Source organism: Pterocles gutturalis, unplaced genomic scaffold (genome assembly GCF_000699245.1).
Source record: "Pterocles gutturalis isolate BGI_N339 unplaced genomic scaffold, ASM69924v1 scaffold9637, whole genome shotgun sequence".
NCBI lineage: Eukaryota > Metazoa > Chordata > Aves > Pterocliformes > Pteroclidae > Pterocles > Pterocles gutturalis.
In genome coordinates, this window is record NW_010112879.1 from 5,334 (window position 1) to 18,551 (window position 13,218).

A 13,218-nucleotide genomic window follows, 5' to 3' on the forward strand; every position below is an offset into this window, starting at 1 on the left:
CTTGTGGGATGCCCTGAAAGCAGTTGCCCAGGTTTTCTAGTCCTGATGCCTTCCTACAGAATTACTTGGGGTTTAAGGCGTATCTGCCTTTCTGTCCTCAGCCCGCTGGCAAGAATCCTCTGCACAGAAGAAAGGTGTTTGTCCTGTGTGAGTTCTGCTCCTGAACTACGTGTCATTCTCCTTCTGCCATTACAGCCATCTCCAGAGATGCCAGGCTGATGCTGAAAGACTATTTTTTCAGTCTGGTGGAAGGGACGCCTGGCTAAGCAGCAAGAGCAGATGTGAGTATGCAAAGACCGTTTTTTCCTACCAGCATCTTTTACCAAGAGCCAGGCTAAAAACATTCAAAAAACACTGTAACAACTTCTCCAAATTATTTTCCATTGGGTCCTTTGTGGCTCTGAAATGTCGTTATTACATATCTGTCCTCTCAGAGCTGGAGGAACAGATTCCTTCTTACTCGCACCCCAGAAGGCGCTTGCCCCTGGATACACGAGCCTTACTACGAGGTGCAAAAGCGATGGGTGACCCCCCCCTTCATGAACCAAGCCTGCCAGCACAGGTCATCTGCTGGGAAGACCAAAACCCCCTGCAACGCGGAGAGCTCCAACAGCCACAGCAAGAGGAGGGCCACCTCCCGCCACACCGTCCTCTGGCCTGCACGCACTAAGCACCAGGGGAAGTTTAACATCTAGAATTTGTCTTAAGGTTCCTAAACAAGCCTAGTTTGGAGGTGAGATAAGGAAAAAATGCAAAGCATGTGTCCTTGCAGGAACAAGGATGACTCCATCACTACCCAGCTAGAACCACCCTACCCCGGCTCCTGCACACGGCTGGAACTCTTGCCCCCACACCCCAGGACTGGTCTTGGTCTTGCATTTGATTTTCCTGGGCCATTTGTCACCATCGCCTGCTTTAACCTGTTACAGTATTTCTCTCCCACAGCAGCCACCTTCCTTCATTACTTGGGCAATGGTGAGTAAGGGGGAGGAACGTTACGGGGAAGAGAGGATGGAAAATGCACGAGTCATGATTCGGCATGCAGAGGGTAAGGGAAGAAGAGGGCTGAGCAGCACTCATTTCCTTGGGCACCAAATGAAGGGAGCTGACTGATTTCTGGCTGTTTTTCCTTGTGACTCTCTTTTTAGGCTGTTACTCAGAGGTCCAGGGAAGGGTTCAGGAAAGGAAGTCCTGGCAGTTCAGACAGGCAGAGGCAAAACACAAAAATAAAAGAATAAGGCAGGCTGACAGTTACAGAACATGATCTCTCTGCATGCAGACAATGCCCAAGAGAACAGCCCCAGACTACGACATACAGAGAAGCCAGAGATGCCAGAGGTATTGGAGGCAATGCCTATGGAGAGCAGGGCAGAGGCGGACAGTTTCCCATCCAACAAGGACATTCCTCGCCGCACACGGGCTTTGTCACCTCACTCTGGAGCCATTTCCACCCATCAGCCCTCCCTGGGACCTACAAACTCCTCCGCCGTGTCTCTGCTTGGTCCTCGCTGACTGGGTATGTGGATTCCCTGAGGGGCAAGGGAGGGAGGGAACACCTCCATGGGACACCTTGAGACCAGGACACTACAGCTGCGGCTTCAAAACCCTGACAAAACCGTACCTGTGCCTGAGCTGGGCTTGGAGCCGTGCTAATCGCAACCCCTCCACCCTTTCCTTCCTGGAGAAGCCCCTTCACCTGCACTCTCGGCAGGCAGCTCACAGTTTCTGAAAGGAGCCACCTACCCTCTCCAAACAGGGGCTCTGTCACTAACGAGGGCTCCGTGGCCACATCTTTCCATCCTCTCTAATGATACAGGCCCTGGCCCTGGCCCGTGCTTCTTCAGAGAAAAAACTCTGAGGAAGCGATTGGCCCCCTCCCCTTGATACCCGGGTTTTCCCTTCATAACCGTCTGCGTGAGGAATTCCTGCAAGGCGCTCGGCAAGCCTGGTCCCGACTCTGCCCAACTCCATTAGACATCATCTGCTCACGGACGTTAACATTTTGGGGGAGATGGGAAGCCGAATAGGAAAGGATTCAAATCCATATTTTGCATCCCTCAGTTCAGAGATCAGCCAAATCGCTCGACCTAATGCGGCCGCTCAGACATAGCCCGCACCCTCCCCAATATTGTGTGTGCACGGTCCTAAAATTCAAACAGCTCTGGGTTGGCTTTGACTTTGTGCCTTTTTGAGGGTTTGGTGGGTTTGATTTTGCCAACCCCAGTCTAGTCTGGTCCGCTCCCCCTTGCATGTGGACTGGAGAGAGGGACTCACCACAAGTTGAGCATTTTCAGGCAGCTACAGAGAGTGTAGAGGAAAAAAAACACAGAAAGGAAGAAAGAGCAATTAGTTCACAGAGGTGGGATGAAAGCGTGTCACTGCAGCCATGCAAACATGCCGTGCAGACCGGCAGACACACACCATGCCTGCCCGCCGCCCGCCCCCGGCCCTCCTACCACCTCTGCCCTCGCCACGGCTCCGCTCAGAACCGCCACGTTTTCCAGGGGCTTGACGCCTCTGACAAACACTCCCTATTTCCAGGAAGACACCGGCCCCATGAGGTTCTTCTCTGGGGCTGGGATCTGAAAGGGGCTCAGGGCCACCAGGAGAGGCCACCTCCTGTCCCCTGCAGCTCCAGCAGCAGAAGGGGCAGATCGTGGATCGACGCCCTTCAGCAAAACCCACGGTTGGGATCAGGAGCTTCTCTCCAGTGAACCCCAAAGCAGAAGCGTTTGCACAGCTCCTCTGCCTGCCGGGACTGCCAGGGAAAGACCTTTCTGCTATTGCCTCTCATCTTGAAACTCTCCAGCTCCTTCGAGCTCCGTCTGGCCCACCTCACTGCAGAGCAGAATCCAAAAGTCCTTTGCTCTCTGCGTATGTCTGAGGGGAATTATGATTGCAGGTGCAAGGGAAGATGAAATCAGCCCTTCCTGTGGCAAGAAGAATGGAGCAGACTACACTTGGAAATTACAAGATACCCCAAACCTGTCAGTGCTCTGCTTCCCAGCACCTCCAAAACCAGTTTGGGCCCACACAAACAAGGACCGGAGAGAGATGGAACAGTTCCATGCCTCGTGAGACACGGCTTTGGGCAGCATGGCCCTCGCACGCTGCTTTTCACCTGTCTTGACATCTCCCCTAGGCACGGGTGTGGGGTCTGGACCCTCGCTGTGGAAACAGGCTGAAGGTGGTCCCATCTTAAAGCCCGTCTCTTCCTTGCGTTGGGTTGTTGTCTCGAGAACAGTTAAAGGTGGCAATTTGCCCCATCCTTGGGGGGGCACCCACTTCAGTCTGACCAAGACAGAGCCTGTGATGCCAAACTGGAGGTCTCTGCAGGCCACACTGCCCGTATCTAAGAGGAATATTGCCCAATCCTCAAGTTGTACTTCAAGATCCCCCGCACCCCTCCATACATGATGATGAGCCTGTAGCGAATCCCGGCTCGCTCCTCTGGCTGGGACGAGAACATGTATCTGCTGCTCGGGCACGTTGCTGCCAGGATCACACCCAGGCCAGCCACCAGTGAGCGAGACCACGCGGAAGCTTTCCGAGGGATGGAGGAACAGACAGCAGAAGACCTTCAGCTGTCCTGCTCCAGCGGGGGGCTTCAGCCTGACGCACACCTAGGGACCTTTCTCATGCCTGTCACTTTTCACCCTCCCACGAGCCATTCCTAACAGAAGTTCCCACAAAGGCTGAGACAAACGACAGATTTGGGACAAGCGACACCAGTGTCATCCAGTCAAATTATAACCAGGCAGTTGGGCAACGTCACAGCACCGACCAGTTCAAAGGCAGCCCCGGGGCATATTTATGTGTCAGGATTACACTGTGACCTGCTGCCATCCCGGTCTAATTGAGAGGCAGTGAGAAGGTTCCACGTTGAGGATCATGCAAAAGGTGACATGATGGTGCCAAATGCAGCTCATGTGCAAAGGAGGCCAAAATGGTCAAAGCAGTGACTGTGCACATCAGTTCTCACTCTGGACCACAAACTACAGAGGAGAAGACAGCTCAGAGGGAGGATGGTCTTCTCCACAAGCGGAAGGGCTGTTGGGTTTCTCCCACTCAGCTTCTGCTGGGCTGGACCAAAAGAATTCACAGAGAAAACAACCCATCCCTGCAAAAGCTACTTTTTCGGACTGTTCTGGATACCTGACATCCACTTCTTGCACTCAGAAACAAAGCGTTAACTTTCAGACCAACAATCTCTTCACTGAGCTGTGCTCAAGCTACTCTGACACTCTCAGCACGAGAGTACAGCACCTTCTCCTTTTGGAACAGGGAACGCTCACCAGGATTCCTGCAATTGATTCGCATTACTTTGTTTTTTTTGGTGCTACTGTCTATCTTGCAATACATGCTCTGAGTAAGAGTTACGTTCTCCAGCCATGACAAGTGTAAAAAAGAAGCAGCAGCAGCAGCAGCACTGAAGGCACCATGCACAAAAGCAGCAATATGCAAGGAAAAGGGCACGGGACACGAGCAGCGAGTACTTCACCACGGGTAAACATCCCCACTCGTTTCCCAGGAGGAGGATTCATGACCACACTGGTGGAAAGCCTGTTTGTAAAGCACACGTACTTAGCTTCCTCCACCACCTCCACCTCCGCCTGCGCTGTTATTGGCGCGTTGGAGTGAGCCCCCGTCGGGTCGTCCACGTTCAGCTCCCCGTTGGTCGAGCTAACCACCTGAAACACAAACGAACGCCCCGTTAACGAAGCCCCCTCGCACGTGCTGTGTCTCCACCCACCTGGCCAAGGGACGCTGTGGGAATGGGAAAGCTGTGGAATAACTTCCGTTTGCTCCTGGTTTTTTGCAGATTCCTTGGATGCCTTTGAATCCAGTTTGGGAAGACCAGCTGGTTCATCCCAAGCAGAACAGCAGGCAGGGGACTGAGTCTGCGTTCACTAACTCACACTCCTGTGCCCAGCACAGGTCTGGTGTCTTTCGGGGGCTACACCACTTTGGGAGGCTACACTATAAGCGTGAAGACCAACCAGCAACCCTCCATACACACCCAAACTGTATTACGTTGATGGCTTTCTCCTGACACTTTCACGGGCGAGCGACTCAGTCCTGCTGCCTGCCAGTACTGTGGGAAGAAGTTACTCTGGAGCCAGAGTCTTGCTCCTCACGCAGGTTTCTGGAATTATTTCCCCACCCAAAAGCTACTGAGATGCTCTCTCATCTCTTTTTGCTTCACTTTTGGGTTACTTCAGCATTTTCACGATAAGGATGATCACCCAGATCCAGCTGCCGGCAGCAATGCATTCACCAGCACAAAATTTTCTGGATAATTCATCATTGCTCTCAACAACTGCCAAAGCAGCCTTTTCACCTTTCTACAAGGTAGAAGGACGTTATCTCCCATGGGTGGGTCAAGGTGTTACCCATATTCCTGGTGTCTCTGGGAAGGAGGCCACTGAAGCCCCCTCACTATTGATGGCGTCTATCCATGTTCACTTCCAATATTTAAGTTCTACCAGCAACTGCTCTTTCTGCAGATCAAGTGCTGTGCCGAGTCTCTGCCCAGACAGGTAAGAACTCAGCTCACGTGGTTTTCAGAACTCTCCCCAAATGCCAGCCCCTGGGGTTCTCTTCACACCCCCCCTCCCCAGACTCATCACCATGTAGGCCCACACAGGTTCTCCAGACCTTTGCACTTCCCACACAACTTTGCAAAACATTACAGCACTTAATCGTGCTGTTCCCGGGGTCTTCCCACACTTTCTCCAGCTACTTGTTAAATTTCATTTTGCAAAAAGCTTTTATTTTCCTCCTTTTTTTTTTTAACATGCTGCCACTTCATTTTGATGTGGCAAATTCAACCGTTGCCTTAAAGGAAACGGCCACTTGAACCTCTCAAGGGTTCAGCACGAGCTGGGGCATCTGCTGAGAAACAATTTAAGCATCTGCAGCCCAGCAGCCATGCACAGCACAAGATTTCCTGTTCTTGGCTGCAGATAAGCAGAATTTTAATGCTTACGCTGGCACACAGAGGGCTTGTAAACTGCTCAGGTAGGCAACCCTCCCAGGACAGGCTTATTGCTGAAGCTGCTCTACCAAACCCTCCTCCAGTTTACTGTCTGCTGACGTCTGAGGTCACAGCTATACAGCTATATGTACATTAGTTCCTCCTTATCTTTCAGTTTCTCTGCTGCTCAGTAAAATATCTTTAAATGAAAAAATGAATGCGGCTCATGAAGCCAAAAAAATCACTGAATCCAACCAAGGATCAGGAATAAGGAAAAACTTCAACTTAATCTGCATTTCACAGAGGGGATCCCTGCGCTTCCTGTCCCCTTAGCTCAGCTCTGTCCCACTCCAGGCGCTAACCCCCACTTCACCAGAGCCAATTTTCAAAGTGTTGTGGTCTGAGGCTCGAGCCAGCTCTCGCAGGCAAACCTCTGCCAAAGAGTTCACCTCGCCAGCAACATCCGACAGTTCTTGTTCTCCTGAATGACTCTTGCATCTCCTCTCCAGCACCTCCAGCCACTCTACTCCAACAGTAGAGCAAGAACCTCCCTTAGCGACCCCAAGTGACAACCAGAGGCAGGCATGGTTTCACAAACAGCAGTCTTCTCAGAATTAAAAAAAATTAGCTGTAGTGTCACCTTTAATGCTGTCCGGCAGTGTCGCGCATCCTCTGCTCATCCCCCTTCCGCAGCGCAATCACCCAGAGATCCCCCTTGCAGCCACCACACCCTTACACTCCTGCTGCCACTGGATCCAAAATTAAAATCCAGCCATCCCCCGTGCATCTCTCCCATCTGATGCTCCCAGATTTCTGGTGAGCATCAGTAATTTGGCCAGAACTTACTCTTACTGCTTAAGAGCATCCCCAAGGTGGGAACAGAGGGGGGACCTGCTAATATATACGCTCCTTTCTGTGTTCAGTTTGACAGATCTGAGTTCAAAACAACTCTCAGAGGAAAAACTCTGTTGAAGTGGTAACAGCAGCGACATTGGCCATCACAGCCTGGCTCCCCCAAAACCATGGCTTGAGTGTTACGGACGGGACAGGACCAAACCAGCTTGTGAAATCGCTCTCCTGACTGTGAATTCAGCGGATTTAACAGAGCGGCTGTACACATCAGGAGGAAGAGGTACCTGCACTGATCCTCCGTGCCGATCTGCAGCCAGATGAGATGTCAAGTACGAGGTATTCGTCTGCCGGCTTGGCTGGATCTCCCACTCCCCTCGGCGATCCGATGACGCCTGCTCACGAGTTCAGAAGCATGAGAAAAAGATAAAAGAGGGCAAAAGGTGAACGAGGGGAAGAAATAAAAGGGCGTTTTGTTAGTGAGTTAGTTTCTTTGCAAAAAGCAAGGCATTTAAACTTTTAGCTGGGCTAAAATTTCTCTTTACCAAGTGCACCTCATACTTTACTTCAGCAGTGGCTGCAGGAATCCACTGCAGGAGTGGATTTCTTCTCCTCTACCTGCTAAACGAAGAGAAAGCTCAGATCTATTCAGGAAGTTATTTCTTTACACGGCTTCATTTCCATGGGTTTCGGTGCAGAAAAAAACACACTGACAGTCTGTTCAACGACATCTGTCAGGTCACACACGCCAGAGCACTCGGCATGGCAGCAAAATTGGACACGCAAGCTCAAACTCCCTAAAATACGTATTTTTAAACCCAAATTTGCAACATAAAACAAAGCCATGTTTTATTTCACCCAAAGCCAGTTCCTCACAGATTCACCTGTACAGTGCAGAAGGAAACATCCACCACACCTGCTTGACTGGAGAGAGGGTTGGTGGCTTTTTGGTTTTCTGCAGAAAAGTAGATAAGAAACTTTCGCTAACGGTTTCTTCTTTATCCTCAACAGACACAAACTTTAGGCAATTCAATTATTAGAATTTTGTTTGGTTTATTAGAAGAACCACTTTGCACTTGCTCGTGAAGCTCCTTACAGCTCACCCAGCTTTGATGACAATGCATCCAGCATTCACCTAAGACCCAGGACAATCTCAGCGCACCTAGACCCAACCCATCAGATGGAGGAACACTTCCTAGGACCAGGAAGCGTAGGACGAACAGGTAGATCTGTGCTGGCCTCAGGCCAACAGCAGAGGACGTACTCAAGCCTGATGGTTAATTTAAAGGTGTCTCCCTGGATGCTATATAAAAATTCAAGCAAATATTTCAAAGCTGAAGCACAAATTTGAAAGAAGAGAAGGCAGAGCAGCAGAGTGCCCCCAGCACGCACGCATCCGGCAGGAGGGATGCTGAACAGAGAGCCGTGAATCTGGCCAGGAAACAAGACGTTCAAGTGAATAACGAGCAGGTTATCAGTGGTGAAGCTGAAGGAGCTAACTGAAGAGCGACTGCTTGGCCCCAGCCCTACTTTGTGCTGCTCCCTGCAGCCACAGACGATGAGCCCAAGCCCTGGTCTGAGCAAGAAAGAGGCCACAGGGCTGAGTGCCATTGTTAAAAAAAAACAGCAAAGCAAAAAAAAACAACAACAACAAAAAAAAAAAACCGCAAGCAGATCCACACAGGAGAAAGACTCCAAAACCCTTTGAATAAACTTCAACGCTAACTATCAAATTGTCACTTAACTAGGAGCACCTGCAAAAGAAAGAGAAATAAAAAAGGAAATCTCCTGGCATTTCCTAAAATATACACTATCATTTCCTTTGCATGTGACCTCTGACTGGTCCTGGAGTGACCCACAGTGCTGCTCCTTCTTCCAAGCAGGCACCAAATCCAGGTCTTCTCTGGAGGTGGTATCGTCCAGGCTTGTCCTAATAAATCTTCTTATTACACGTTCCTCCAGTCAGCCTCAGACACCGCTTACACTTTCTGTACTTCTCAAAGAAGAAGCACTTCACTTGGAATACTTTTTTTCATGTCTTCAAGTCACAAGATTATGAACAACTGAAGAATTTAAACCCAGGTTTTAAAAGCCAGTAGAAGAGAGATTTTTGAGTGCTGCTTCTTCTGAAGTACAACGCCATCGGGTCGCTTGGCTAGCCCAGGCGATCAGGTCAACATTAGGAGAAGCAAGCTTCTGCCTTGGAGCCTGGAAGCAGTTTCTAGGAAAGGCTTTGGCAGCCACAACAGATGGATTTTCATCTTTTAGCTCTACATCCACGTACGTGATAAACTGGTTTTGAAGTCAGTTTATGCTGAGCTGCCCAAAACGCAACCCAAGGAGTGCCGCTGAGGAAGTGACGCTCGTGACATCTGAGAGCATCGTTAACACTCATCACCTGCCTACCAGCTAACGAACGGCAAGACAAGCCTGGCACCTAAAGACAGAGCGGGCAGGGCTTACCCCTCTTAGATAGTGAGTATCTTCACTTCTACAGAAAAAAGCGACAAGAAGGAAATCACTCTCTCATCAGGGTCTATACTGGGAACCAAATATTATAAAAGAGAATCTGCAGTTACTATAACTGGGAACAAAAATAAGGCAATTAAATCTGGAGATCAAGGCAGTCGCTTGACCCAAACTCATGCCTCTAGTTCACTGCTCCAGATGTTTATTTATTCTACTTTTTCCTTTAGAGAAATCATTTGTTCAGTGCTTGGAAGGAACATCCCTTGGAAGAGAGTTGTTTATGTTTTGGTGAGAAGAAACTGATTTTCCATCCATATTAGGAATATTAAATAATGCAGCATCCTAAATAAAGGCTAGGTAAAAAAAAAAAAAAAAAAGACAAAAGCTGCCATGCACAGCATCAAGGCTATCTGACAGGCTCAGAAGAACAAGGACTGAAGGCCGCCTGCATAATATTTTGGGAACAGGACAGATTTCTTTGGGCTATGTACTATGGTTTGTGAACTAACGTGCTTGAAAATGAAGCCAGGCGTCATTGTCCGTTCAAGGAAACAAGATGCCTTGTGCGTACATAGTGTGAAGGTTTGTTGTCAAAGCGGACAACTAGAGGCTGCCACCCAAAAAAGGGGGGTTAATGCATTAATCAGGCAATAAATTAAAGCAATTATTTTACTAGCACTCACAAACCAATCCGCACTACTGAGCATGCGTAAATACAGTGCTGTGCACGTGCTTCGACCAATCCCACGTCCTACAGGCAACGCTTCTAATGAGAGGGATTCACCCTGATTGTAGCTGATGGCTTGAGATGTATTCTTAGGCTCTACCGTTCAGAGACAAGGCAAGCTGAGCCCAGACAGGTTATAACATCTCACGCTCGATTCTGCACCCACGAAGCCCAGCTCGTGTGAGCCGAGCGGGAGCAGAGCCGGCAGACACGGAGCTAGAGCAGCACACAGCGGTTAGAGGAGCGGAGCAAGCCCAGAACCACTCACTGGGAAGAAAGAGCACCAACAGCTCTAGCTAGGAGCAGGCACTTGGAGATCTACTGAACTTCTGAGCAGTTCTGTTAATACAGAAAATCCAGACTCTCAACACCAATAAAATATTACAACAAGAAACAAAAAAAAAGGGGAAATTCAAATTCAAAAAGTGTCAGTTCATCCGGATCATGATGCCCAGCCTCCCAGGGGACCCTACCCACAGTCCTTTATGATCTGCAACACCCACACTGTGAGCTGGACATCCCGAGAAGGAGATATTGTGCGTATGTGGGACTCACAGCCCCATGGTCCAGGGGAAGAGGTCACCTGGGGGCAAGCTGCCATGGCCACAACCGTTGGTCTACTCCACAGTCCGTGTGCTATGAATAAAAGCTCCCAAAAGAACGCTGTTGGCCAGGTGGATCCAGCAAATTGACCAGGCTGGATAGCTGACTTAAAACGGCTTAAAAACTATGGAAAAATGACCCATTCCAAATTGTACTCCGCTTGGTTCATGATCTCATGGAATTCCATGAGATACAATTCTGCTCAAATCACAATCTCTAAATTAAGCAAGAATTATGCTTGCCATGACCAAGGCAAGAACCAGCCTCAGTCATGTCCAACAGCACATAGCTTCTGCTTCTCCGCTCCAAGAGGAACTCAGAGAGGTGCCAAACACTGCAGCACTGCTGACGCAGTTGTGAGCAACGCACCTGATTGCGAAGGGCCTGCTGCGATGGTCGATCCCTGTGGATGTGGCTGTCTCTTGTTATTGCAGATGTCCCAGAATCGACGTGAACGGATCCCACCGGAGTCGGCTGGAAAACAAGGCGTTGGTTAGGGTGAAGCCAATGCAGAAGATGCTGCTCTCTATCTCTGTCTCTCAATATATGGATGCACAAACCTAACTCGTCAGGCTGGCTCCCCTTAGGCAGAAGCAGGAAAACATCAAAACACTGCCCAAAGGTAATGAGAATAACCAAGGAAAATTACAGCCAGGGCTATAAAATCCCCATGATTTGATGGACATGTGATTTGATGCTGGACACCTGCACCAAATGTCGTGTATCAAAATTAATTAAAAAGATCTGGTTAGGTATCAGTATGGGTGTCAGATCACACCTGATGTGTCTCACACAGGATTATTACGATGGAAAATATCCAGACTTGTTTTCCTCATCTCATTATCTTGCCACTTGTAAAAATCACACTTGCATAGAAACAGGATGCGTTCAAATTAAAGCTTCATCTGCTCTATTCTCACCAAAGTCATAATCCCAGCTCACAACATCCACATCTCCATAGCAACCACTGCGGTTGTCAGCAACGGCACGCTTGTCTTCCAAGGTGCTTTTTTTCAATCGCCTTTGTAATTAAACAAAAATGAGGGAAAAAATCAGGATTCACAAAGAGAATGATTTCTTATGAAGATGAACTGGTTTGGGCCCAGTAAACACTGGTAATGCTAAATATAGCTGGAATGGTAAATCACCAGCAACCGTACCAAGTTTGGCACTGAAGGCATTTAATCTGACACAAGTGATGACTTACAGATGGCTGGTGTGGGGTGACTGGCCATCAGCAGAACGACCCAAAACACAAGCGACAGGCTGCATCACCGACACAAATCAGACCGGCAGCCAGTGGAAGAGACTTTTCTATCGCATTTCCCCATGATGCATCTTTTGGACAAGGTCTTCTTGAGTGTAAATAGCTTTTGACAATAGAAGTGATGCAACAAGAGCACAGTTATGGTCCATTTGGTGTCATGGAACTGCTCAATGGAGCTTGGTTACTCCCACATTTCCTTGCCATGTGCTGCAAAGAGCTGGTTCAGCCTCCGGAGTAGGGTAAGCCCCAAGATCTCCTGAACTCAGAACTGCTTTACTGTTACTGTTCACTGAGATCCCTCAGAGCCCTGCCTAGATCTCCCGTACGTCTCGATGACAACTCGACCATTACAGAGGTCTTCCACTGCTCAGTGCTGAGGTAGCAACTACGCTCTCCTGCTTTAAGATGGATGTCTTTAGATGTTGGTCTCAAATCCTGTGCTAGACTAGAGGAAACTGCGTCTAGTCGTGTTTGTAGCCACAAGTGGGAAAATGAGGTTTGAACGTCCCACCAGGGCAAGCTGTGATGGTGTGCTCCCACCCCAACCTGACCTTTATCTCCCGCAGCCCTGGTCAAGTGATAACCACCAGTGGTGGTTGCAATGGATGTGTCTGGTTGTGATGGCTGCTCCGGCTCCAAGTAGATCTGAGAGAGACAGATCACAGCAGAAGAGCCAAGTGCTGTCTTGCGCATTTTGCTCAACAACTGAGAGTGAGCTGAGCATGCACTACCCGAAATATAGCTAGTAAGCAAATATGGCTGCAAGTCCACCATCTTACTGCACAAACAGGGGACAGCCCAGGGCCCGCTGAGCTCTCCTGCATGGCCTCAGCTACATGCCAGGATATCCCCTTGAGCAGGGACGCTTCTCAAGGTTTCTCCTCAAGGTTGAGAGATTCCTTGCCGCAACAGATTCTCAGTGAGTGATTGACAGCATGCTAAACTATGAAATCTTAGCAAAATGATGTAAAGGATTGATTATGCATATATAATGCTTTAGACATAAACCCTTGAGTAAGTCTGGAACTAGGATTGGATCCAGCCGCATCTGGGCTCCTCTCTGAGAAGGAGTTTAGAGAGCAAGGGGTTCCTTTCTGAACCTCATGACTCAATGGGACAACTTACAATCGGCCTGCCGACCCAGTCATAGGCGTAGTCAAAGGTGTAGCCTTTCTTTTCAAACAGCTCCGTGAAGATGGTTCGTAAATAATCGTAGTCTGGTCTCTCAAAGAAGTCTAATCGCCGAACATAACGGAGGTACGTGGCCATTTCCTCTGTTGGAAAAGGGGGAAAAAGCAGCAGCGTCAGTTCTGCTCTCACATGAGC

The 13,218-nt window shown here is 49.2% G+C and overlaps 1 protein-coding gene across 3 annotated transcripts in view; it reads right to left on the reverse strand.

Moving 5' to 3' along the window:
• Nucleotides 1-13,218, reverse strand: part of LOC104462330 (casein kinase I) — a 60,420-nt gene that overhangs the window by 825 nt on the left and 46,377 nt on the right. The window contains exons 8-11 of one of the 3 annotated variants that reach the window (XM_010074238.1): nt 13,018-13,166; nt 10,995-11,099; nt 7,114-7,221; nt 4,585-4,691 (exon numbers count right to left, since the gene is read on the reverse strand). In XM_010074238.1, the coding sequence (XP_010072540.1) occupies nt 4,585-4,691; nt 7,114-7,221; nt 10,995-11,099; nt 13,018-13,166 (469 nt within the window). Of the gene's footprint in view, nt 1-4,584; nt 4,692-7,113; nt 7,225-10,994; nt 11,100-13,017; nt 13,167-13,218 lie in introns of all 3 variants that reach the window. The other 2 variants (XM_010074237.1, XM_010074239.1) reach the window with 2 other exon arrangements.